The sequence below is a fragment of the Tiliqua scincoides genome, chromosome 5 (genome assembly GCF_035046505.1).
Source record: "Tiliqua scincoides isolate rTilSci1 chromosome 5, rTilSci1.hap2, whole genome shotgun sequence".
In the NCBI taxonomy this organism is placed as follows: Eukaryota; Metazoa; Chordata; class Lepidosauria; order Squamata; family Scincidae; genus Tiliqua; species Tiliqua scincoides.
This window is the reverse complement of record NC_089825.1, coordinates 107090399-107118269: the sequence shown is the minus strand read 5'-3', so window position 1 is coordinate 107118269 and position 27871 is coordinate 107090399. Positions and strand designations below refer to the sequence as shown.

The following is a 27871-nucleotide window of genomic DNA, read 5'->3' as shown; positions in this document are numbered from 1 at the left end:
CATTGTCCCCGATCATCTGTAAACAGGGAGGAAGGGGTGGAAGTGACAGAGTGAGAACAAGGACAGAAGTGGCAAGAGCTGGAGGACGGTCACAAGCAGCAGCTGGAAGGCTGACCAGGATGACGCTATCCTTGCAGCTCTACTCCATATTCAGAAGTAGTACATTATTGCAGCTGGTCATTCAATGAGGTTTGCTCCCCTGAATTACAACGGAGGCAAGAAGCCATGAGGTTGGAAAGCAAAATCCAGCAAAAAAATTTCTCCTGCCTCCTTAGGCTTTTCAGCCAATGTAAGGCAAGAACCCCCTTGGGCTCCTCCTCCTTAATTCCCTCAGCAAATACCAATATCCAAATGCCCATAGTTTGTCCAATGATCACTGGTTCCTTCCTTCCTATCAGAGGTGGGGAAAAAGAGCTCATTCCTGCCTCCCTCCCCTCCTCCCGCCCAGTTCATTAACCCTTTCCTGCCTCCTGGCTGGAACTCTCTGCTGTCCAACGTCGGAATGCTTGCCCTTTGAGGTTTTCCATGTGACGAAAACAGTAAGCAGGCAGGCACCCCCAGACACAGGCATGCATGCAGATGAGTGCCAACTCAGGAGGATCCTCAGTCGAGGCTTTTTTCAGAGTTTTCCATGCACACGACTCATGAGTCGCCGAGACACCAACAAACGGACATTCACAACTTGAGTCTGAGTCACCTGAATTGAATTCTCAACAATAGAATGAATAAATGAATGAATGAATGAATGAATGAATGCCAAAATAGCACCTACTTTACTCCTAGAGTTTACAAAAGAAAATGTACAAAACACATTTTGTTTAGTAATTTCTCCTTATTAACTGATCCTTACTGTTCAGCTCAGGCCTCAGGATAATTATGTAGCATTTGGGGAAAAAGATACAGCCCAGCAAGCCAGCACTAGAGGCCAAGATGGAGAAGATCTCCACAGCCACCATGTACTTTCCCTTCGTGCTCAGGTAAGGTGGGATAAAAGACAACCACACACTACAAAACACCAACATGCTGAAAGTAATGAACTTGGCTTCATTGAAACTGTCTGGCAACTTCCTAGCTTGGAAAGCCACAGTGAAGCTAACCATAGCCAGAAATCCCAGGTAGCCCAGAACACAATAGAACATAGTGATGGAGCCTTCATTGCACTCCACTACAGTCTCTTCGGCCAGAGAGTCCATGTCCAAATGAGGGAATGGAGGAGCACTGCAGAGCCACACAGCACAAATAATGGCTTGAATCAGGGAGCATCCAAGAACAATGGAGTTGGCCAGTCTCTTCCCCACCCACTTCCTCATCCTGGATCCTGGCTTGGTGGCCATGAAAGCCAGAACCACAGTGATGGTTTTAGCCAGGATACAAGAAACAGCCACTGAGAAGACCAGGCTAAAAGATGTTTGTCGTAAGTAACAGGTCACTGCCTGAGGTTTGCCAATGAATAGCAAGGAGCAGAGAAAGCACAGCAATAAGGAGACAAGCAGCAAGTAGGTGAGGTCTCTGTTATTGGCTTTGACAATGGGAGTGTCCTGGTTCATGATGAAAGTCCCAAACACCAAAACTGTGATCAGTGAGAAAGACAACACCAAAACACTTAATGTTATTCCCAAAGGTTCTGTGAAGGAGAGAAAATGTAGGTCCTTGGGAAGGCATTGATCCTGCTTCTTGTTTGGAAATTGACCTTCTGGGCATTTGACACAGGTGTCCATGTCTGGGAAAAAAAAAATGAAACAAATGCCTTTTCAATGCCATCATGCCATCAATATGTACTATAATTGTATATTATTATTATTATATTATTATTATTAACAGTATTTATATACCGCTTTTCAACTAAAAGTTCACAAAGCGGTTTAATGAATGGCAGTCATGCCATCAATTTGTATTATCATTCTGTATGCTTTTAAGTGGATACTTCCATCTCTTTCTTGGGGGTTTGGTCACCTCTTTCTGGAATATTGCTTTACACAAATCACTCAAACATTTGGATTGCTTCCACTGGTAATAGAGAGCCTTTTGCCGTGCTAAGCCACCTTTTTTCTAGCTGCTATGCAAGCACATTGATGTCAAGCTGGCACCCAGGACTGGCAACCACGTGCTCCCTTCACTTTTCCAACTGTCTCCCCTTCTATTTCACAAATGCAACCAAAGATCTTGGTACCTGCATAGCTGGACAGCTGTTACTTTTGGCAACACACCCCATCTCTTGGAATTCCATGATGATGCCTCTTTCTGTGAATCAGCTAAGCCTACGGTCTCTTTCTTGAGCTTTCCTCAAAGCTTGGGATGTTTGTTAAGAGGGATCATTTGGAGGGATAGACAAGCTCCCCCACTGCATGTGAGTGAAGTGACTTCAGAGCCCACTAACAGACTTACAGTCCGATCCTGAGCTCCTGTGACATGCAGCTTTGGCAGCACTAAAAACAGCTGCCACCAGATCCTGCATGCCACAGGCTACCGCGGGCAGCACCTCGGGAGAAGAGGACATTTGTCTCCTCCCCGGTGAGGGAAGTAGCCCCGCAATGCAGAGGCCTCAGTGGCTTCAGTGGAAGCCTCAGTAGCTTCCATGGCCCTCATAATGCCTTGTAAGGGCATAAAAACATAATTTCCAGTTGTATCCAAAAGGCAGAAGTGACCTGTTTGTACCTAAATGGCTGTTCTGAGCCTCACAGAGGACGCAGATGGATACATGCGGCTTCTACAGGGCTCCGAAGAGCCTCCAGAGGTGAGGGGATCACAGTCTGTTCAAGTTTGGACTGTCATGGGGGCAGCCCTGCATCTGTGGTTAATTGAAACCACAGATAAGAGATCTGCCGATATGGAGCCCACCCTGTATTGAGTTGTATAATTAATTACTGCATGAGTAAACATATATAGGATTGTGCTTTACAGTTCCCAAGCCCCATGCGCAGGGCAAAGGTCTACGATGGTTCCCCCCATGGGATGTCGCCACCGCCCCACCGCACGCAAATTCTCCCCTGTTACCTGAAGCTTATGGAGCCTCGCGCTACCAAAGTCCACATTGGGGAAGCTTCCTGTGGCTTCCCCAATGCTTGAAACTGTACTTCTGGAAAACCAGAAGCACAGTTTTCGGCCCCGCCAGGAGCCTCAGAGAGGCTTCCACATGGTCCTAAAGGCACGCGTGGCTCCACACTTGGGATGTTTGCCTCACAAACTGAAAGGGAGGTCTGCCACTGGTGCTGTGTGTCTCCTACCCTCCTGGTATGAAATCTTCCCTTCTGGACAGGGATGGCAATCATAGCAACAGAATGGCTCCCCCTCCTTCTTTTTTCTGCTGTAACCTGGAGAGCAGTGGTCATTGCACAGAGCAACAGGCAGCTCCTGTGTATAAAGAGAGGAGAAAATGCATTGCTGCTCTGCTGGTAAACAAAGTTCTGTCCTCATCTAAGAATAAGTTTGTTTCTCTTTGGTGGGTGAGGATGTATATTCTGGCTGAATGGGAGTGACCACAGTTTAATGCAGTGCTATTCAAACTGTGTGCTGCGGCTCTTTAGGGAGGCGCCAGGAATTCAAAGGGAAGCGCGGGATGTCCTCTCGCAGCGATACAGTCACCCCTGGGCAGAATACGAGCCCGTCTTCTGCCTGTCGTCTGCGCTTTTTTTAAAGCAGAAGAAACGGGAGTTGCTCAGCTGCTGCGAGTGGCTGCTGCCGCCCCGCCCTCTTCTCCCTCCACTCCAAATCTGCTGCCTTCTGTGTTCATTGCATGTTGTTTCCATAGTTCTTTGACACCAACCCCCATCTGGCAGGTACCGCGCATGCCCAGCTTGAAGTCCTTAGCCCTCGCTGACCTTGTCTGGTTGGTTCCTAGTTCCCAGCCTGGGATCGCTTCTCATCTAAGTGAAATCTCTCTTTTCAACCCCCTCCCTCTTCCACTTCCCCCTTTTGATCTCCAAACCTTCCCACTTTCCTCCCCCTCCCCAAATAAAACGCTTCCTATTTTACCAGTCACCAGGTGTCTTAAAGTTGTTTCCATGCAGTTGGCAAGGGGGGGGGGGAGAGAGAGAGAGAGAAGCACACACTTTACTTGGCTAGGAGCAGAAAAAGGGCACTGTTTTTAAAGTGATTTATTAATCTTGTTGTTTGACTGAAGAGGAAAGGCTGTATTTTTAAAGTGATGAAACTTGCTATTTGAATGGAATACTTATCAGCCATTGATGAAGTGATTGCCAGCCCAATCCTGTCCACACTTTCCTGGGAGTAAGCCGCATTGACTCGAATGGGACTTACTTCTGAGTAGACATGCATAGGCTTGAGCTGTGCATCTCCTGGTATAAAAAAAATGAGTCTTCCTGGACCAGACAAAATCTACTTATTCCAGCATCCTGTCTCCAACAGTGATCAGCAGCTGATCATTTATAAAGCATGAATATTGCTGTGTATTAATAATATATTTTTAAGATCTGCAGTTAATTAATGATATGATTAACATTATTAATATTAATATAATTAATATATATTTAATATTATATTATAATGAATATAATATTATAATATATTATATTTAATTTATTTAATATAGTAAATATTTCTGGTCACTTCCTGTTTAATGATGTCACTTCCAGCCCTCAGGAACATGATGGGGAGTCATGGCCAACAGCCACAGGGGGTCAAGGGAGCCACTGGCCGGAAAAATTTTGAGTACCACTGGTTTAATGAATTGAGGAAATACAGTACCAGATACACGAACAGAGCTTTGGAAAGAAAAACTCAGCGTGAAATTGGCATTCAAAGCACTGATAAGAAAAGCAACAGAACCATTTCCAGTCTGAGTTTGTTCTGAATTTTATGATCTTTGTTAGACTAAGAAGTTCAGGGCATCTATACAAGCAAAATCAGCATCTACTTCCTGCCGTTGACTTATCCCATTCCGTTGCCATGGAGGCTGGATCTGGCCTCTGCAGGCCAGCGCACCTCTGTGTGCCACCATGGCTGACCTTGGAGGAGGCACATCAAGGCCCATCCAGGCCGGCGCAATGGACTCCGGATTGCTGTCCAATACAGCTTAGTATAGAGTACAATGAATGGGAGATGGGTGGGTAACATTTTATCTCATATCCCTTTCATAAGAGATTATGAAACCTTAATAGTAAAATATTTCCATTCAGTTCCTGTATTTCTCCTTTAGCTTTCCATCTTACAGCCTACAGTCAGGTTGCACCTGGTTAAACGTGTAGTGCCATGTGATGGCCTCCTGATTAACGGTTAACTCTTTGCCTGAGGGAGCCTGTGGATCCATCATTCCTGTTTTCACTCTCAAGAAGGACTGGTTTGGGAAAGTCACCCAGTTGATCAGGTCAAATCCACCTGCTAATTCACCCTCCTCATCAAAAGACACTGTGTCTCCAGCACTGTTGTTAAATGAGATGCTTCTTAGAAATGGGTGAAGCTGTATTCAAAGAAGTAAAAGAAGACATTTGTTACTGGATATACTTCTTGGAATACTATAACATGCATGCATGGGAGAAATTTATTTCCTGTGCTGGGACCCTGTACATTGGCCAGTTACACATCTCAGCAAGTCAGCAGACAAGGAAGAGGGAGGCAAGCATTAAGGTGCAACAAGAACTTCAGTGTTGGAATAATTTTACAATTATGGGGGGGGGGAATCAAAATTTAAAAGTAAAGTGACATTTGTTCAACAACCATGCATAACTAGGCTCTAAAACATGAATTTTTATTATGTACAGAGAAGTGTGAGAGAACATATACAATCAAAAGAGTGTCGTACCCCTGCCCGGAAGGGCAGAGCCAGTTGGTAGACAGGGGTGGGTTCTGTCCAGTGCCGCTGAGACCAAATAAGCAGGACACTGAAAGGTAGAAGGCTATGAAGGCTGTTTATTGTTTCAGCAAGGCATGCCTGCGGCCTCTGGGAGCCACAGCTCAAATCCAAAAGGCACCCTACAGTCGGGTGGGACACATTTTATTCATTTCAGTTGTAATTCAAACAAAGCGTCTCCCAAAAAGGGAAGTTCCCTTGGTAACTTTCCAATGTCTCTCTCATGCACTCGCTCCCTCCACTGTCCCTCTCTTGCACTTGCCCCCACCTCACTTTCTCAAGGGAAGTAGACCTGCATCATCTTGACTGTTTCGCGTATGTTTGCTTATTCTATTTCCATCTAGTGTCTAAGGGATATGTCTGGCTTGCGGTTTTAGGCACTTTGTTAACTTGTCAGAAAAAAGGGTCTGTTAGTGATAAGATTAGCAGAGCAGTAGGTTTTAAGCTTTTCCCCTAAGTTCATCCTTTTCCTGTCTTTGTTTCTGCTCCCCCTCCCTCTCTGTTACTCTGTACTGATGGTTGCTCCAGGTTCTTGCTTTGGAGGGAGAGAAGGGGTCTGAGACAGGTTTGCAGGCGACAAGAGGAAAGGGGGTACAAGACAGGAGAGGAAAAAGAAGGAATGTAAGCAAATCAACAGGGTTATGCAAGGGAAACTGGTGGCTAAAGAATCAGGGATTTTGTGGTAGCTGGAAGAAAAGGAGAGAAAACCTGGGGGAGAATGGGGAAAGAAGTGAGAAATGCTGGCCACAGAAAAGGATGTGGTTCAGTTACCATTCTCTGTTGCTTGAACCAAGTACTACAGGAATGGAGTGAGGCCCCCAGTGGGCTGTGAAAATGTGTCAGTTGCTTGGAGAACTCAAATTGCCCACATGCAACAGTTGCCGATGTGAGGGGTTCAAGGGTCCTGTCCCCAGCACCTCACATATATTTACAACAACAATCACACAGAAGAAATGAAAATGAAAACAATTCAGTATACATTAGGTTCTCCCAAGGACTGAATGGTAGAACGTTCTCACATATATTTATGAATTGCAGTTCAACTTTCTACTGTTGTTTTAATTACAGAACAGTGCTTTGCAGGCAAGGATTGGTAAATGGATAGCCCAATCCAATGCCAGACAGTGTTGGCATCTTGTGCGCCGCCCCGGCAATGGCTGTCGCAAAAGTGCTGTAAGCCAGGGCTGGGCAATGTGCAGCACCAGCGGAGCTCCCACACTGACAAGACACTGGAGAAGAGCATCTGGCAGTAAGTATTTCCACAGCTAGGTGGGGAGACATTTGGGGGTTGGGGTGGGTGGAGGAAGCTGGGAAGGGGGCAAAACAGGGATTTAGAGGGGCTAGCCAGAGGGCGGATTTGGCCCAGAAGAGGGGCAGTGACAGCAGCAGAGGCTGCCACTGAATCTTATCCCCAGTCCTGAGCCACGGAGCTCAACACGGGTCTCCTCCTCCTAAGTGGTTGGCACAGATCTGAGTAGACCCATTGGAACTGCTGGAGTTCTACAAGCGGTAAGGGAACCAAAGTTCCTTTACCTCAAGGAGTCCTCCGGCTGCTGCTCTGGCCCCACATGATACAGCAGTTTTGGTGCTGCTGTACCACATGACGCCAGAAGGGCAGCTTAGAATTCAGCCCTTAAAGTTATCAATCTCGGAATACCATTAGTCTCTTCTTTCAATATTACCATGAACAAGAGACCTTATTTACAAGTGGAGTATTACCTGAGGACATTGCACACTTGAAGGGAACAGCCTACATTTGTCCCCCATGGCTCTGAGCTTGGGTTGGAATGAGGACATCTTCTGCAATGCTCGTGCTACAGCATGAACCGCATTGTAAATGCTGTAGCTGTGGGAAGTCATGCTCATTTCAAAAAGGGTCCCTGGGAGGTTCTCCAACTTCTCATGGCCAGTGCAAGTATCACTGCTCTCCTTGCCCTCATCGGAACGGGAAAATAAGCAATCAAATGCATGTTCCCAGAAGATCCTGAGAAAATCATCTCCTTCTTGTGAATCAGGATGTAGAGACTGAAGGAATTCTGAAAAGCCTGGGACTTCATTGGAGCGGAATGCAAAAGACAAGGCACCATGGAAGACTTCTATATCAAAAAGTCTGTCTATAGTCGCAGATGAGAAATCCCACCGGGCTGTCATAATCCACACTTTCCCTATAGAAATAACTGAAACATTTTGTAACATTGTATGCAAATATATTATCCATTTCAAAGCAGTTGCGGTTTGACATTCTACATTGACAACCATTACTTTGACATCAGAACTGATTAGTGACGTCATTCTGGTCACTAGGGTTTTTCTTAGGTTTATAGTGTCCAGTGATTCTGCCAATTGCATAATTTGAGCAAATACAGTTAACTTTTTACTGAAAGCTGTACAGATTCTATGTTCAGACAGCATTTTTGTCATGCTCTCTGCAAACCTTTCTCCATCATCATCATCTGAAACAACAATCCCAACCCACGTCCACTGGAAATGTTGAAGTAGAAGGGCAATCCCTCTGTACTGATGTGCTTCGTTAGGGACCATTCGGTAAAAGGAAGGAAACCGCATCTTAACATTACTCACAGGAACCTGTACACAGTAGGCAATCTAAGCAAAATATGATAATAACTCTCAGAATGGGGGTGCAGACGAATAGATGCAAAACTGCAATTAATGAAGTAAAATACCTGCTGAGGTAAAAAACAACAACAACCATATTCTGAGATAAAAAGCTCACTATTCTCATTAGATGGATGTGAATGAATAATGGCAAGTGAGCAAATATTGTGAAACTTTTCTGTGTTTTTTAGTCCACTTTTCCTCACTGAAGGCAGATTAAGTACAATAATAAATCAATGGAATAGAAAGGAATCTAAATCACCCTGCAACATTTGTAGAAATCTATTTATGTTCCTGCATATAAGTAAAAAATGACTATACTATACAAAAACAAAACTTTTTTGAACTCAAATGCTATTTTACCTGTGGAATCTTGTAGATGCTCGATTGAGTAGCCATGTGAAGCGAGCTTTCAGAATCCAGTCCCCCAATGACAGCTATCAGATGCTGGCGCTTGTCACATTTGAAGTTGGGGACAATTCTTTCCTGAGTGGAAAGAAGTTTCAGGGTGTTCTGATGGATCATCCTGGCATTCAAGTAACCGTCATAAATTTGGAATCCGAGACTGACATTTGGTAGCATGTTCAGGTCCTGATTGATCTCCTTCACAGCAAATGCCAAGGACAAGACATGCTGGTAATGCTTTGGGGCTGGACTAAAAGAAGTGTGACATTTTGTAAAGACCAGATATTGAACAACTTTCTTTCTTTCTTTCTTTCTTTCTTTCTTTCTTTCTTTCTTTCTTTCTTTCTTTCTTTCTTTCTTTCTTTCTTTCTTTCTTTCTTTCTCAATGTTTCTCAACCAGTGGTACAAGTATCACCAGTGGTTCTTGAAGTGGTGTCTGTTGGTACTTCAGAACCCCTGGACATCTGCCGCCCAGCAGCAAGACCAGGAATGTGATGCCAAAACAGCAGAAGGGGGCTTGACTCAAAATGTTTTCCTGTGCTTGAAAGAGACCCAACCACCCAGAGCTTCTTACTGTGTTTGTTGTATCGCATCTGGCCTTTCAAAGCAGATGTAACTGATGAGGCATCACCAGTTACCTCCAGTGATACTTCAAAAAGGCAGACAATGTGAAATGATATGGTGGAAGACAAACCTTGAGAAACTCTGATCTATGTGAAGGCATTCCCATTCTATACATTATCATAGTGTCCACTATCATTACAACCAGAAAAAAGACAATAGGACATCAACATAGTACAATCTTTCCTGACCTCTAAGATTGATCCAATTCATACTTAAGCAAACCTATTATTTTTTTCCTTCCTTCTCCACACCATAAAGTAACGTAAAATGATGACCTCATGCCAGTTCTGAAATTAAATAACATTCATGGACATAGTTCAGATCAAGTTAACTGCATGCCTACCTTTCTCATGTCTACTTTGCTCCATAGCATCTTCTGTATAGTTGCTAATCTCAGTGTTGCCATTTCCACTCATGCCTAAGATAACACACCCTAACAACTGCCTCCTAAATTGCTGAAGAGTTCAGGAAGAAAGGTTTCTTCAGTTCCTCCCCCTGCCCTATATTCTGCCCTGTGTGCGGTGTCTGGCACTTCTCTACTTAGCACTGCGTGGAAGAAGAGGTAGCAGTTGCTAATTCTTCAAAGAACAAATGATACCCTTGACCAGCACTGGATGTATTGCAAGAAATATATTTTAAAAAATGGGACATCACATTCTAATGGATCTCTGTAGCAAAGCTGAGGGCTGTTCAGTGAATGAAGCATAGACTCAGAAAGGAGTTAAATGAAGAAATGGGCCACGTCATTTGAAATCCACCTTGTTATTCAAAGATATAGGTGGCTTAAGATGTAGCTCAGTAGATAGCTCAATGCCTGAACATATGCTTTGCATACCAAAAGCTTAAGACACAGCATCTCCCATTGGAGTAGAGGACGTTTTCTCTCTGAAACCCTGGAAAATACCAAAACTCGGTGGACCAGCAATTTGACTTGGTATTCCAGGCAGCTTCCTACCTCCCACAGGGGCCAGAAACACATTAAACATCACAGGAGAGAAGTAGTGAAAGACACACAATGTGTGATAATAGAAAAGACAGGCATCACAGTATAGAAGAGAATAAATCTATGGAGCAATCCTAAGTAGGTTTTCTCAAAAATAAATCATGTTAAGCTCAGTGGAACCTATTTTCTCAAAAGTATGTTACCTATTTTCTCGAAAGTATGTTAATGACTGCAGCCTTACACAATAACATTCCACCCCCCCCCCAAAAAAAAAAAATCTTAAGCAGACCATACGTTGAACATGCAAGTCCTTCTGTGATGTATCACTAAAGGATATGATCTGAGTTGCTGAATGTTATGGAGGGGCGAAGAGGGAAATGTATTTCCTTACAGGAGTTCATTTATCAGCTTGGTTTCAGGGTGTCCACTGAAAGAAATTTCCTCAAATAGGCAGCCAAATTGTGAAACAATCGCTCCAATGATTAGCTCTCCTCTCTGATGATACTTGTATGGAAACATGGCGGGATCAGAGATGGTGCACATGGCAGTCAGGGCCTTACATGCAGTTGGAGAAAACTGAAGGCCCATAATGAGCAGCAGCAGTAACAATATCCCTGCCATTTGGGACAACTCTTCTCAGAATGTCCACACTCTCTCTCTCTCTCTCACCCACCAGCAGCCCAGTTACAATTCCATTGGTCAATGGCTTCAGAATCTGCTGTTGTCCCTGCAGTGCACAGTTTCCTAATAGAGGAGTACAGCACAGAGGTGATATCTTATGTAAGCATTAAGAGTTGGCTATCATTTGTGCTTGTGCCTTTAGACAATCCATGTGGGATTCGCCTAGATGGAGCATGGCTAATAGTAACTGAAGTTAATGACAGGTTTCCAAATTATCAATCCAGACAAGAGTGCTAGTTGAGGCTAGTTTGCATCAGACGACGGAAAGAAAATATTTGTTGCAGCTCAATGATGCAGCTCAAGGTGGGGCTTAGGGATCCAAAAAGAAAAATTATAACTAAAAGATTATAATACTAAGTCCCGAGGAGAGAAGCAGAGAGGACACTGATGATTCCAGCAAGAAATTCCACTGCATTGCACAATTTGGTGATCTTCTCTACCCCTGAATTTAACACAAGTGCATCAGAGGAGAACATGGGAATTGAACTTCATGCTGGGCAATTCCTTCCCAGTTGAAAAATTGTGGCAAAGCATAATTTCACGAGCCCTAATTAGGAGACTTGCTCTGTTTCATTTAAATATCATCACATTCATTCCTATGGAAGGACTTTATTTTCATTTGTGGACCATTTGGTCCTTCCATGGGGGGTGTGTGTGTGGAGCCAACAAGCACATGATATCTCTGAGTGCATATGGTTTTTAAGAGTATCCTGAGTGCATATTGTTTCTAATTAAAATAAAAATAGGTTTACCCGAATGTGCTGAGTATTCTTGCTATTTCATTTGTCCGGCCTGTTAATGATTTGGGTGCAGACTGCTCAGGCAGGGTTGGCCTCCCACAGGCCTTGTCCACCTGGGTCACCATTCTGCTCAGCTGGGAAGTGACTGACTCTTTGAGTGAAGTGGATGAATGCTCAAAAGTGCTTGTTCTGCCGGCAAAGGCCATGTCACTTGGTGGACCACTGCACAGGCACCAGAAGCCATTCAGCATAGCCTGGAGCACCTACCCATAGTACTGTGATGCATGCTGGCCAGGATGATTCTGTCCTTGCCATGGAAAGCAGAGAGCCTCTTCCTCTGCTCTGTAGCAAGGCTAGATGCAACTACCCTCACTGAAGTTCAGAGTGCAGAGCTACAGGATGTAACCAATGGGAGCAAATGGGCAGTTGAAAGGCTGGCAGGAGGAGGACCAGATGGGGTGGGGGGGTCAGGTCTCCTGTGTCTTCCAAGGAGTCCCCATTGGCTGGTGACAACAAAGGCCAGAAGAAGCGGAGCTGAGAGGAAGCCTGGTTTGTCAGAGCAATCACCCTCCCCACTCTAGCTGGCTGGCATAAGAGAATCCTTGGCTTCCTTTTCATTTTGTGAAAATCCATGACCAACATACCCTTCTTGCACAGCCGATGTGAAACCTGTGAACAAACCACATTCTGCTAACGTTCTGACTTGGAGTAAGCAAGATGGCAAACGTCCTCCTTTCTTCCTCTCCTCACTCTTCAGGCTACTGCAAAATCCCCAGGTTTTCAGGTCCTGTTCCCCTTGGGAAACTTTCCTGATTTCCCTATACTCCCCTCCCCCTTCTTTCCCCCTGTTTTCACAGTTACACATCCCATTCTCCTTGGTGGGATATCCTCTTTCTTCTCTTTTCTACCCAGGAGCCACTTACGTTTAGTGTCAGTTATGGAATTGCTGCATTTTATTTTTCATTCCCCCTTCCCTTGACAATATTGCTATCCCTACAACACAAGTTATTGCTGCATCTTTAACCTCATCTATCTCCTTCTTCAGGTCATTCCCCTGAGTTGTGCTGTTGGCCATTGCACTTCATCCGTGCACAGGGAATAGACTTCCCCTGGGTGCACATGCTGCATGTCTCTTAAAAGCATGTCCAATGAAAATGGTGCAAATAAGCAGCCACCCAATAGCGTTCCACATGACCTGGTATTAAGTTGAACCATCTCCCTTCCCCTCCATGCTGCTTGCCATTATGACATTGTGGAGAACATGCCACAGATTGTGACAATACCTCACTGGCGCCTAAGTTCTGAGTTAGAGTTTAAACAATGGAGAACCCAAAAACTGCCAGTCCAGACACGATGTGTACTGTGAAAGTGTGTATAATAACAATGGTGAGGGTGATAATGCTGAATAGCATAGAATAAAGAATAACAGAATCATGAATGAAAAAACAGAAGGTTAAAATAGCACCTATTTTACTCCTAGAAAATGCAAAAGAAAATATACACTATTTTTTAGTAATTTCTCCTTCTGAGCTGATCTTTGCTGTTCAGCTCAGGCCTCAGAATAATTATGTAGCATTTGGGGAAAAAGATACAGCCCAGCAAGCCAGCACTGGAGGCCAACATAGAGAAGATCTCCACAGCCACCATGTACTTTCCCTTGGTGCTCAGGTAAGGGGGAACAAAGGACAACCAAACACTGCAAAACACCAACATGCTGAAAGTGATGAACTTGGCTTCATTGAAAGTATCTGGCAACTTCCTGGCAAAGAAAGCTACAGTGAAACTGACCGTAGCCAAAAATCCCAGATAGCCCAGAACACATTAAAACATGGTGATGGTGCCTTCATTGCACTCCACTACAATTTCTTCAGCCAGAGAGTTCATGTCCAAATGTGGGAATGGAAGGGCAGTGCAGAGCCACACAGCACAGATACTGGCTTGAATCAGGGAGCAACCCAGGATGATGGAGTTGGCCAGCCTTTTCCCCACCCATTTCCTCATCCTGGATCCTGGCTTGGTGGCCATGAAAGCCAAAATCACAGTGATGGTTTTTGCCAACACGCAGGAAACAGCCACTGAGAAGACCAGACCAAAAGATGTCTGTCATAGGTAGCAGGTGGCTGTCTGAGGTTTGCCAATGAATAGGAAAGAGCAGAAGAAGCAGAGCAATAAAGAGATACGGAGAGAGTAGGTGAGGTCTTGATTGTTGGCTTTGACAATGGGTGTGTCTTGATTCTTGATGAAGATTTTGAGCACTAATGCTGTGATCAGAGAGAAAGACAACACCAGTGCACTTAATATAATTCCCAAAGGGTCTGTGAAGGAGAGAAAATTAAGGTCTTTGGAAAGGCAATGATCATGATTCTTGTTTGCAAAGTGACTTTCTGGGCATTTGAGACAGTCATCCATGTCTGGAAAAAAAATGAAACAAATGCAATTTTAATGCATCAGTCATGGCAGCTAGGCTTCAGGAGCTGGCCCCAGACCTGAAGGATACAGGTTCAAATCCCCACACAGCCATGAAACTTTATGAGTGACCTTGGGCCAGTCACTATCTCTCAAGTAGCAGACCGCCCCAGCCCTGTAACCTGGGCAAAGGTCCATGATGGCACACTCTCTCGACCCAAAAATCTGCCCGCCCTACTACCTGAGGCTCACGGAGCCTTGCGCAACCCAGGACTGTGTCAAGGAAGCCTCTCTGAGGTTCCCCAGTGCTATAAATTTTGCTTCCAGGAATCCGGAAACTTAGTTTCCACCCCTGTCAGAAACCTCAGAGAGTCTTCCACGGGATCCTAGCGACTTGCGCCTGGGGCTTTTGCCCTATAGAAGTCTATGGTAGGTCCGCAACTGCCCTCAACCTAACTTACCTCACAGAGTTGTTGTAAGGACAAAACCAAGGAAGGAACTATATGCACTGCCCTGAGTTCCTTGGAGGAAGAGCAATATAAAAATGTGGGAAATGAACAAATGAATCCACGGACGTGGGTGGTTCCATGCCAAATTTGGGGGGTGTTTCAGTCTATAATGTTGGTTAACTCAAATCACTCAATCCCTTGGAGAGCATGTGTATACCACAGGGAGCTATTGTATGATCTTCAAGGCTGGGAAACCCTCTTCTTAACTGAATACATGCCATCATTACTGTCAGGGGCACAACTGCTGGGGAGAGGGGTCTGATGGTGAATAAAGAAACAATGTTCAAATACACGTAGTACAAAAACCTGTCGTGTTAAGTGTGATGTTTTAGGAATTGGAATATTTGGGTTTACATCACAGGCTAGAAGTGATTACAGAGCATGGGAGAAGATTTATTATGGGAGAAGAAATGGTGGAACAATCCAATTCAGGCATGAAACATGCCTGTACTGAGCAGAAAGAGAAAGGCCGAGACAGTTGCAAGACCTCCTCTTGTCCTACCACTGGTCCAGAATGTGGGGGTTCCTTGTCTTGCCACTAGTAGCAGAAAGGAGACAAGCCTCCCAGTCTCATGCATTTCCTCATTGCCTAAAACCCTGGGAGAGAGGGTGGTTTCCCTATTCTCACAGCACCACCGATTGCTCATTTTCAAGCTAGTGGATCCTAGACTGCTGAGAGATCTCCTACTAGATGAACCAGATCCTGCCCCTTGATCCAGATGAACAGGTTGGTGCCCTGCTGAGATGTCTCTTCTCCATAAGCCTGAGGCTCCAGCTGCCCAGGATCTGTTCCCTGTGCCTCAAAATAGAAAGAAAAGTTGGATTGAACAGCATCTGATTCATCCTTCTGTGCAGGGCAGCCATATTGGGCCTCAGGCTTTATCCAAGCCTAGCCAGAGCCTTCAGTTTTGCATCTGACTCTCTCTGTTTTATCAGTGGCATTAGCTGGGTTTTTAAACCAATGGGTTATGCGAGTGTGGCCCCACCCATCTCCATCTCTGGGCCTGCTATTCCCATTGCACTGGCAACCCAGGGAGTTACATTAGGCTTCTAGGTAGGTGGGGCTTTCCAGAGCTTTTAGCTGACCATGTGGTAACTCTGCTAAGGGTGATTTTCTTCCCAAGGACAGAGCCACTGGCCAGGATCCAGATGATAAATGGTTCAGAAATGGATAAACCTGGGGATTGCACCTGGGATTGTGCAATTGATTGCCCTGACAAACCTTTTCATTTCTTTGTTTTTGAAAGCAATGTGGTGGGTTTATATACATGTTTGCGGCACTACAAGTCTACCAGGAAGACTGAACCAGACCAGGACTGTATAAGCAAGAGGGACAGCAAGAGGCCTCAGATCCACCAGGCCTAATGGAAGGCCACATCCTTAATTGACAGAGTAATCACATCCTGGGACCTCGCTTGAAACGAACACAGTTAGTGACACAAAAGTAGGGTCTCCAATCCTAACTGCCCTCACTGATAGTAGAGGACTTCCCAAGCCCACACCTGGGGCAAAGATCCATGATGGTGCACTCCTGTGTGATGCCACCACCCCTGTGCAAATCCGCCCCCTCTCACTCACCTGTAGTGAAACAGAGTCTCGCATGGCTCCAGAACAAACTTTGGAAGCTGTCTGAGGCTTCCCCGCAGTTTTAAACTGTGCTTCCGGCAAACCAGAAGCACAGTTTCCGACCATGTCAGGAGCCCCAATGCGGCTTCCATGCAGTCCTAGAGCAGCACAAGGCTCTGTGCCTGGGGCATTTCCCCCTTTCAGTGAATGGCAGGTCGGCTACTGCTCACCGAATCAATGTCAACATTAAATTAAAGTGTTCATGCTAATGAAACAATCTTTGACTTTTTTCTTTCTATCATAACATTCCAAAGTCTTTAGCCCCAGTTACCTCTTTATCACCTTCCCAATTCCCTACGTTCATCTCTCTCTCTTCTCTTCCCCCCAATTAAATAATGAAATAATATTACTATAAAGTACATGATCCATAGTACTGCACATTATGGCTATATCCACACTTGCCTGGGAGAAAACCCCACTGAAGACATTGGGACTTATGGATAAACCTGTATAGGATTGTGTGAAAGGACTCCTACCTTTCTGGTATGAAATGTTCCCTTCTGGACATGCATGACAATCATAGCAACAGAATGGCTTGCCTTCCTTTTTTTTCTGCTGTAACCTGGATTGCAGTGTTCATAACATACAGCAATGGGCAGCACCTATATACATAAAGAGAAGAATACGTGTTGCTGTTCTACTAGGAAATGAAGTTCTGTCCTCATCTAAGACCAAACTTGGTTCTCTTTGGTGGGTGAGGGCTTACAGCTGAATGGGAGTGATCATGAGCTAATGGATTGTGGCAATTCAATACGGCTCATGTGTAAACTGCTTTGGAAAGTAAACATTCAGCTTCAAATTGGCATTCAAAGGGCTGAGTTGAAAAAAGGCAAAACTATTTCCGAGTTAATTCCTTTTCAATATTCTGAATTAGATTTTTGTAGGCTTTTCTGATCTTTGTTAGGCCAAAAAGACTATGAAAAGCAAGCTGCAAGAAACTAATTCAGGTTTTCTTGGGATCTAGAAAATCAGTCCCTGACTTCTGTAATGTGCAGCACAGGCTGCAATCCTAACCACTTTCCTGAGAGTAAACTCCATTGAACAAAATAGGACTTACTTCTGAGTAGACCTGGTTAGGATTGTGCCCACAATCAAGAGTTGCACTTGGAACGGCGCAAGTCCCTTAAGGCACATAAGGCACATTTGCGCCTCCTTGGGAGTAAGCCGTGCTGGTGAATGGAAGTATGCTGGCACATGGAGACTGAATTCAGCCTCCATGGTGGCTTTTGTGGTGAACCTTGTTCAGCCCGGCTGGGACGACGCACGGCTCTGGGGAGGGCGGGGAGGAGGTGGGAGGGAGGTGTTCCTGGGCGGCGGGGAGAGTGGGTGGTAGGCGGCCCCAGGGGCGGGCAGATGGGGAGTGGGAGGTGTGGCTGGGATCCAGCAGTTATGAAAGATTCCAACCCCCATTCTCAGAGAGTTCAGAGCAGTTTCCAGCCGCTCCGCTCTCCTCTGACTTGTGCCACCTCAGGAGGTAGCGCATGTCTGAGGAGACCCGTGGGGCAAGGGCGCCTTACCCGTAGTTTTTCCTTATCTCTGGCTGAGCTGCTTTGGGCCCCTATCCCATACTGGATACAGTGCAAGCCTCTTGGCTTGCGTGTTCCAGAGCAAGATAGGATTGCGCCCTAACTTCTTCAATTAACTTCCAAGTTGAGTGCATCAATAAGACATGATCTTGCCATACAGACTGATGGTTGTCTTTAGCACAGGACATTACACTGGGTGGCAGATCATGGAAGCATTTATTTAAGGGCAAAAAGAAATCCTGCTCAAAATGTCTGTATAATGTCATGAACAATAACAGCAAATCAAGATGACTAAGACATTGGCAGAACTGGTTCTCCTTTGCAAGTATGAACCCAAGGAAAGTAGTCTGCCCCTACCTGGGAGTGCAATTGAAGATTACTAAGTGGAACAGTGGCACAGGTCTTATGGACACTAGGGGGTCTGCTTGGCCCAGGGGGAATGTAGAAGCACCAGTGATAACACACATTGGGCCATCAGAGGCAGGCGATGTTGCCAAGGTAGGTTCAGTGAAGGACTTTTCACTAAGAACCCCAGCAACTTGGTTCCAGCAGTGTTCATGTCTTGCCCCACCTATCAGCTGATCTTAAGGTCAAGATTATCTATAATTCCAGGGATTGAATATCTTTTTTTACATACCTTTTGGAGGGGGATAATTATAACACATGCAGCACCATGACATTCTCACACTGAAATTATCCACTTAATGCTGAACATGAGTCCCACTGAATCAGGCCAAAGGCCCATCTAGTCCAGCTTCCTGTATCACACAGTAGCCCACCAAATGCCACCAGATGCCTCAGGGAGCATAGAAGACAACAAGATACTGCCATTCTGTTGCCACTTCCTTGCATCTCGCATTCTGAGGTAGCCTACTTCTAAAACCAGGAAGTTGCACATAGCCACCATGGCTTGTAACCTGTGATAAACCTTTCTTCCAGAAATCTTGCCTTTTTAAAGGCATCCAGGCCAGATGCCATCACCAAATCCTGTGGCAAGGAGTTCCACAGATTTGCTACATGCTGGTTAAAGAAATATTTTATTTTGACTAAGAGTTCTAACTCTCCCAACACTCAATTTTAATGGATTCCTCCAGTTCTGGTGTTGTGTGAGAGGGAAAAAGAACATCCCTCTATCCATCACTCTATCCATCCCCTGCATGATTTTGTATGTCTCAGTCCTATTCCCCCTCAGGTGCCTTTTTTCCAGACTGGAGAGTCCCAAATGTTATAGCCCTTCCCAGTGCTTTTTTTGTAAAAAAATAGGTGCAGGAACTCACAACTTTTTATTTATTTATTTATTTTTAAACCATTTTTTATACATGTGTGTGTGCGCGCGCGCACACACACACACACACACACACACACACACACACACACACACACACACACGTCCATCCCGTGTGAGATCCCTGGTAGCAAAAGCACTCCTGCCACAGCTGGAGTGAATCACCCCATTTTTTTTAGGTGGGGAGGTGCTCCATTGGGCTATAGGAAACTCTCTCCATTGGGCTATAGGAAAGCCTATACAGTAGTTAAAGTGTTCAGAACAAATATATAAGGTCTTCAGCCCAGCTGGTGGCCATCAGTGCCTCAAGTGTTAGTTCCAAACACTTTGAGCTTAAGACCACTGGTGGCTCAGTGGTTAAATTATAGATCTGTGGAGCTGCAGGCCTGGGGTTCAAATCCCACTGAGGAATTTTTTTTTTTTTTTTAAGGTGGGAAGGTGCTCCATGGCTGCAAAATATAAAGGTTGGTTGCTAGTTGCCAAAAGGGGGGCCAGTTGAGGCTGCAAAACTCAAAGTTCAGTCCCAGGCAGGCTCTTTTTTTAACTTTTTTTTTTTTTTAAGTCCCAGGTAGGACTTAACCCACAGCCTCCAGCAGGGGGCTCACTCCAGGAGCTTAACTGTGGGTTAAGTCCTAACTGGAACTTAAAAAAAAAAAAAAAAGTTAAAAAAAGAGCCTGCCTGGGACTGAACTTTGAGGAGTTTTGCAGCCTCAGCTGGCCCCCCTTTTGGCAACTAGCAACCAACCTTTATATTTTGCAGCCATGGAGCACCTTCCCACCTTAAAAAAAAAAAAAAAAAAATTATTCCTCAGTGGGATTTGAACCCCTAGCCTCTGGCTCCAAAAACCTATAATTTAACCACTGAGCCACCAGAGGTCTTAGACTTAAAGTGTTTGGAACTAATACCTGAGGCACTGATAGCCACCAGCTGGGCTGAAGACCTTATATATTAGTTCTGAACACTTTGACAACAGGCTTTCCTATAGCCTAATGGAGAGCGTGCTGGGCTGTGAAGCACAAGGTTGGAGGTTCAAATCTCTCCCTAGCTAGCAGTGCAGAGCCGGGTGGTGCAGGCAGGGGGAAAAAAGGTGGGGGTAAGGAGGAGGGAAAAAGAGGGGGCAGGGTGGTGCAGGCAGGGGGGAAAAAAGGTGGGGGCAGAGAGAAGGGGAAAAAAAGGTGCCGGAACGCCTCTCTGGTGTGTTCCATTACAAAAAAGCCCTGACCTTTCCTCATAAGGGAGGTTCCCCAGCTCAGTAATCATTTTGGCTTCTCTCTTTTGTCCCCTTTTCCAGGTCCACTATATCCTTATCAAAAAGGATATAGTGGACCTGGACTATATTCTGGTAGCCACTATACCAGGATATAAGTGGCTACCAGAACTCCCTTCTAGCTTTCCTTTTAGAAGTCAAGTCCCACAGTGGTGGACTTCCCTGGGGCAAAGGTCCACAATGGCGCCCCCCTGCGGGGAGCTGCCACATCCCCATGTGCAAATCTGCCCCTTTCCACTTACCTGGAGCACACAGCGCCTCGTGCGACTCCAGGACGCATCAGGGAAGCCTCCTGAAAGTTCCTTGATGCTTTAAACTGCTCTTGGAAAACCAGAAGCACAGTTTCCGACCCTGTTGGGAGCTTTAGAGAGGCTTCCACAGGGTCCTAAGGCTGCATGAGGCTTTGCCCCATGAAATGAATGGGAGGTCCGCCACTGAGATCCCACCTGATTAAACATGCTGTGCCATGTGGTGGCCTCTTCATGCATGGTGAACTCTTTGTCGGGGAAAGCCCATAGATTCCTCATTCCCGTTTTCACTCTCAAGAAGGACTGGTTTGGGAATGTCACCCAGTTGATCAGATCAAATCCATCTACTAATTCATGCTCCTCATCAAAAGACACTGTGTCTCCAACACTGTTGTTAAATGAGATGCTTCTCAGGAATTGGTGATGCTGGATTGAAAGAGATAATGGAAGACATTTGTTGCCTAATGTTTGTGACTCTCCCACAGAACAATTACTCTCAACCAATGTCTCAAGCCTCCAAGTAGGAATCAATGGAAATGGATTTCCCTTGTACTTGGAGTGTTTCGTGGTTAGGGATAGTGGAATCATTCACTGGAACTTGAAGATGATCTCAGGAGTCCCCAGAAACAGTTTAACAACCCAGTTCTATCAGGAATTGGGTTGACATGCAGAGGTATTTATGACATCCTGAAACCAGCCTACTCCCAATTCTGTAAGCAGCAACACCCACTAAAATCCTTAAATAGCCAGGGATTTTGACCAGTATGTTGTTACTCTGCCCTGGTACAACATTCCCATGTGTCAAGACAGGGTTTTAACATACTGCTCAAATGGCCAGATCATTGCAAGGCAATCCTTTTCAAGTTCAGGTAGATATGCTTATGCTATGAACTCTTTCATCTTCCCTTTTGGTCATCTCTCTGCTCTATCTCTCCCTTTCCCTCCCCATCTCTATTTGCTGGGAGAGGAAAGTGCAGGGACTCTTGAAATCATTTCCATAATCATTCCATCCCCATCTTCTTTCCTTCATTTCCATTCATAGGATGAATCAAATACATTTCACTTTCACTGCACAAATACATTACACTGCACTCACCACTGTAGATCCCCCTGATCAGGACATAGCAGTAGTTCTCTATCAATCTTTTTTTTATGGGTGAACTGGGTATTTCTTTATTTTGCATTCTTTCTTAATAAAGATATAATATCTTATTGGAAGCTATTTAAATGTCTTTGTCAGGGGTCGAGCCCTTCCTTACCTGGCTGCAGGCCAGGCACAGAACTGCCTGACCATAGAGCCACTACCACCTCTCCAGCTGACCAGGTAAGACAGCTGGGTGGGAGAGACTGTCCCCCAGGGCTCATCTGAAATGAGCAGTGAGCAGGGCCAGGTCACCATTAACCACCAAAGAGGAGGGAAGCAGGCCAGGGTCAGGGTCCCTTTAAGCCTAGAGAGGGAGGAAGGGGAGGAGCCAAGGGTGTGGCTGGGGAGGATAAAAGCCAGGAGGCCTGTGATGACAGGCAGTACTGGAGAGGGAAGGCAGAGGCTGGAGCTGGAGCTGGAGCCCTGCCTGAAGACCGAGGGCCTCAGGTCCTGCCTCCAGGGAGGAGGACAAGGGTGTCGTGAACCCCCTCCCCCTGGCTTGGTATGAGGCTTCCCCTGCAAGGAACCCCAGGGAGGTGGACACCCCACCCAGGTGTCCCATGAGACCATCCAGCCGACCCTTGGCACCCTGCCAGATGACGCCCTGAGACACCCCCCTTTTTGGGGTATCCCTCACAGTCTTCTTTGAGGGAAATGGGTTTCTCTGTATTACACTGATCTCTTATCCAGTCTGTTTCAAATACAGTTGTACTGTCTAATTAATTAATCTAGTGGGCCCCTGTATCTGCGGTTTCACATTCTGTGGATGTGCCCCCCCTCGTGCACCCTCTGGAGGCTCTTCTGAGCCCGCAGAGGTCACACTTGTCTGCCCATGGCCTCTGTGGAGCTCAGAATGGCCGTTTAGGCAAAAAAAAGAAAAAAAAGTCTCTTCCTTTTTTTTTTTTTTTTTTTGGTTGCAAAACCAGAAATGACATTTTTATGCCTTTAAAAGGCATTATGAGACCCGAGGAAGCCATGTGAGTGAAGCATCTTGGCCCCTTTATTACACTCAGTAGATGCCCACCCTCCTAAAATTGGTCAATTAGTTCTACCACTACTTCTATATGCAGATGACATGCTTCTGTTAGCACGCACAAAAATTGGTCTAAAGCGGCTAATCTTGGAATGCCTAAAATATTTTGAACAAAATAAACTGACCCTTAACTTTGATAAATCAAAAATAATGGTATTCAGCCATTCCTGGAAACCAACAACATGGATCTTTGATGGGCATTCCATTCAACAAGTGAAAATGTTCAAATACCTAGGAGTCCTATTCCATTTTAGGCATTTGTAGACTGCGCATCACCAATCAGCAATCCATAAAAGCAGTATAACAGCTCAAGGAATAAGTCTTTTTTTTTTTATGCTTGGGGGAATTCCTTCATACCTGCAGCACTCCAGACCTTAAATACTAAGGTAATAGCACAGCTCTTATGTGGCATCCCCATCTGGAATTCTGCTTTTTGTATCATGGTTGAGAGGATTCAGTCTCTCTTCCTATACAAGATCTTTGCAGTACCTCGATGTGTACCTTATGCTGTTTTATGTCTGGAAGCTGGCCAAAATAAAGTGGAGTCTTTAGCTTGGCGTCGCTTCTTCAAACACTGGTTTAGAATTGGCTCTGCTGTAACCAAGGACCCCCTATTGAAAAGTATTTTAGAAGACTCTTTCTGTTCCCCAGGACTTGCTTTACTTAGTAAAAAAGTCCAATCTTCAGGGTTTTCCCTGGATTTGCTGGGCACGATGCCATGGGCAATCGCATCTAATACCCTATGTACCTGGCTAAGGGACATTGAAAAACAGGAGCTTTTAGCCGAGGCCAAAAAAACCTGCTCCCCACTTCACTTCGGCTTATCCTGGGCAGCTGATTGGGCAGCAATTTAAATTTTCTAACAAAACCGCAGGAGCGCGGAGTGTTTTCCTAGCCAGATTCAACGCTTTCCCCTTGAATGAGATGAAGGCCAGGTTCAATGCTCAACAATCCAAAGTATGTTGTTGTGGTCCAGGTTCTATTGAGACACTCCCTCGTATTTTATTAAACTGTGATTACTATTCTGATCTACGGAGCCAGTATTTATACCCTTTTTTAAAGTCTTTTAGTGGATCTGAAAATGACGTGGTTAGACATTTACTAACTGGTAGAAATGAGAGTTTAACGACTATCATGGCAAAGTGCTTTTACTGTATATATTCCAGAATTGTCTCAAGAAGTTGAGTCTAATGTACAAGGTGAATTCTCTGTTTAACATCCTGGTTTTATTGTTAATGCCATTAAAGGTTTTGATTTGATTTGAATATAAATACTCCATAAAATGCAATATATAATGATGATCTACCAGTTCTGAAATCAAATAAAATTTGATTCTGTTCATTTCAATTGCACCTTAAGGACAGACTCTTCATTCCCAACCAACTCCCATTAAAAACAATGGTGCTAAGAAATGCTTAATTGTTATCAGAAAAGCTGATATTGTAACTGCTAATTACCCTGCAAAGAGCTCAACTCCTGCAGTTTGCAAGCATGCGTAAATACAGGAAGATAAATGTTTGAGAGTCTTTTTTTGGTTATAATTACTTATAAATAAAATATTTCTTCTAGATTTCCTTTTTTAAAGCAGCCATTTTCAACCACTGTGATGTAGCACAGTGGTGCTCCGTGAATGGTCCCCAGGTGTACCACAGGTCATTTATTAGAAGGCCATTGAAGGATGTGAGCTGCCCATTGGCATCACAGTGGGCCTTCTCAATGACTAAAAAATGACCATTTTAGTGCCCTGTCAGTATGCTGTAGGATGAAAAAAGGTTGAAAACCACTGTTTTAAAGTCTGGAAAATCTAGATGGGATCCGATAGAGTGTCATTAAAAAAGTGGGTCCCGGTGCTAAAAAGTTTTGGAACCACTGCAGTGTACAGTATAGAAAGAAATGCATTAAAAATGGCACACTGCACCTATCATGTTCTCATGGATTTTTATATAAAAGCTAATGACTGTACAGTTTATAAAACACGGACACTGAAAAGGGTTGACTAATTAAATGGGTAACATGATTTGAAATCAATCCTTTTTCTTTAAAGGCTATAGATAGCTCAACATCTGTCACTGCCAGAGATCTATGGAGGCATGGGGGGATCTTTTACATTATGTGGAGTGAAACATAGGGAGAGGTCACAGCTCAGTTGCTAGAGCCCATGCTTTGCAAGCAGAACGTTTAATAGTCAGCATTTCCGGGTTAGGTGGAGGCCATTTCCACCCTGAAGATTAGTTTTCAGTCAGTTTCAATACTGCCAAATTAGAAGACACAACAGTGTGACTGAATACATAAGGCAATGAATTGCCTACCTTCAGAGAGGACAGAAGTGCATTAAAGGATACAGGGATGAAGAAATAAAAGACATGAAATCATTTGATAGTTGAAAAGACAGGCACATCATAGAGAAGAAACATATCTACAGCCCAAAACTAAGCAGGTATAGTCAGAAGTCAGTCCCTCTAATCTCAGGGGGCCCTACCCTTTCTAGTCAATGTGCTCATGATTGCAGCTTTATACTGATTTTTAAAAGAACCCTGCTAATAAATTTAAGTGCAGCTTTCAAACAAACCAACAAATCATAAGCAGACTGTATCCTGAAGATGCCCGTCCTTGCATGACATATTTCTAATGGATAAGAATTGCTGGATGTTGGAAGGGGAGGGATGAATTTCCTTACAGAATTTCGTCTATCAGCTTTGTGCGGGGATGTTCGCTGAAAGTAATGTCATCAATTAGGCAGCCAAACTGTGAAACAATCGCTCCAATGATGAGTTCTTCCCTCTGATGATACTTGTACAGGAGCTGGGAGGGATCAGTCATGGTGCACATAGTCATCTGTGCCTTGCGTTCAGTCGAAGAAAACTTCTGGCCCAGAACGAGTAGTAGCAGGAACAGGAATTTCCCTGCCGTTTTGCACAAATCTTCTGAGAATCACCACTGTCTTTCTCTCACCCACCAGTAGCCCAGTTATAATACCTGGAAACATTTGCTGAACTGAACTCTCAAAGATGAGACTGTTACTGCCCTCGCTGTTCAGTTTCTCAATAGAGGAGCACAGCACAGCAATGAGATTTTATCTAAGCTTTCAGACTTAGTTACTGCTTATGTTTGCAGCCTTAAAACTCCTTGTAGGACTTGCCTGGATGCCTAATGTGGGGCATGAGGCATACTGGGACTCAGAAGGAACCAATGCAAAAACCAATAGCCAAACACTATGGGCCCAATCCTATCCAACTTTCTACTTCCGATGCAGTGGAAGTCATCATAAAGTCCTCCTCAAGGGAAGGGGTCTGTTATGTTAGGCAAGTTATGCAGGTTATGCATAATTGGCCCAGTCTTATGGTGGTGGATCAAAATCCTATTGTCCAATTGGCCCTCTAGTTTATGTTTCAACAGCACCAATTTTGGGGAATCTGGGCGGAGCTAAGGGGTGTAAAGCCAAGGGTGTTTGCCTAGTGTTTTCATTGCCAGGTTCTGTTCTGAAGATGAAATAAATGTGTTAAGCTGTTATTTCTATGCTTTCCTTTATTTGCACGATATATATATATCGATATATATGGGGAGGTTAGAGAACAACAAGACAAAGGCAGGGTAGGAGAAGAAATTGGGAAAGGTAGGGTGATGGGATGTGATAGACGGTTTGGCACAATGAGAGGATGCGGGGACAAAGGAGCGAATAAGCAGCCCATCCTGGGGCATTCCGTGTATAAATGCTTTTATGCGAATGCCCGAAGTCTACGAGCAAAGGTGGGAGAACTGGAATGTCTGGTGACAAGGGAAAATATTGACATAGTGGGCATAACGGAAACCTGGTGGAATGCGGAGAATCAGTGGGATACCGCAGTCCCGGGCTATAAACTCTACAGGAGGGACAGGCAGGGGCGTGTTGGAGGTGGGGTGGCCCTTTATGTTAAGGAAGGGATAGAATCCAGCAAAGTAGAGATTGAAGGTGGGTCCGACTCCACCGTAGAATCTCTGTGGGTTAAATTACCAGGCTTGTGCAGCAATGTAATACTGGGGGCATGCTATCGTCCTCCAGACCAGAAATCTGATGGGGACCTTGAAATGAGGAAACAGATCAGGGAGGTGACAAGGAAGGACAGGGTTGTAATCATGGGGGACTTCAATTATCCTCATATTGACTGGGTCAATTTGTGTTCTGGTCACGATAAGGAAACCGGATTTCTTGACGTGCTAAATGACTGTGGCTTAGATCAGCTAGTCACGGAGCCCACCAGAGGACAGGTGACTCTGGATTTAATTTTGTGTGGTACGCAGGACCTGGTTAGAGATGTAAATGTTACTGAGCCATTGGGGAACAGTGATCATGCTGCGATCCATTTTGACGTGCACGTTGGGGGAAGAATACCAGGCAAATCTCTAACAAAAACCCTTGACTTCCGACGGACGGACTTCCCTCAAATGAGGAGGCTGGTTAGAAGGAGGTTGAAAGGGAGGGTAAAAAGAGTCCAATCTCTCCAGAGTGCATGGAGGCTGCTTAAAACAACAGTAATAGAGGCCCAGCAGAGGTGTATACCGCAAAGAAAGAAGGGTTCCACTAAATCCAGGAGGGTGCCCGCATGGCTAACCAGCCAAGTTAGAGAGGCTGTGAAGGGCAAGGAAGCTTCCTTCCGTAAATGGAAGTCTTGCCCTAATGAAGAGAATAAAAAGGAACATAAACTGTGGCAAAAGAAATGTAAGAAGGTGATAGGGGAGGCCAAGCGAGACTATGAGGAACGCATGGCCAGCAACATTAAGGGGAATAATAAAAGCTTCTTCAAATATGTTAGAAGCAGGAAACCCGCCAGAGAAGCGGTTGGCCCTCTGGATGGTGAGGGAGGGAAAGGGGAGATAAAAGGAGACTTAGAGATGGCAGAGAAATTAAATGAGTTCTTTGCATCTGTCTTCACGGCAGAAGACCTCGGGCAGATACCGCTGCCCGAACGGCCCCTCCTGACCGAGGAGTTAAGTCAGATAGAGGTTAAAAGAGAAGATGTTTCAGACCTCATTG

At 44.9% G+C, this 27871-nt stretch overlaps 1 protein-coding gene across 1 annotated transcript; it reads right to left on the bottom strand.

Moving 5' to 3' along the window:
- Positions 1-818: 818 nt before the first annotated feature.
- Positions 819-25680, bottom strand: LOC136652998 (vomeronasal type-2 receptor 26-like). The gene is made up of 6 exons (XM_066629926.1): positions 25538-25680; positions 8786-9077; positions 7526-8410; positions 5189-5416; positions 3225-3351; positions 819-1720 (listed from the first exon to the last, which is right to left on the bottom strand). Exons 1-6 carry the CDS (start codon positions 25678-25680, stop codon positions 819-821), a joined length of 2577 nt encoding a protein of 858 aa, XP_066486023.1.
- Positions 25681-27871: the final 2191 nt, after the last annotated feature.

Coding starts and splice junctions, on each gene's coding strand:
- LOC136652998 (XM_066629926.1), bottom strand. CDS start 25,680: ATGACTGATCCCTCCCAGCTCCTGTACAAGTATCATCAGAGGGAAGAA. Junction 8,411..8,785: donor GCATCTACAAGATTCCACAG/GTAAAATAGCAT, acceptor TATTTTGCTTAG/ATTGCCTACTGTGTACAGGT. Junction 5,417..7,525: donor CAAGTGTGCAATGTCCTCAG/GTAATACTCCAC, acceptor CTTTGAATACAG/CTTCACCCATTTCTAAGAAG.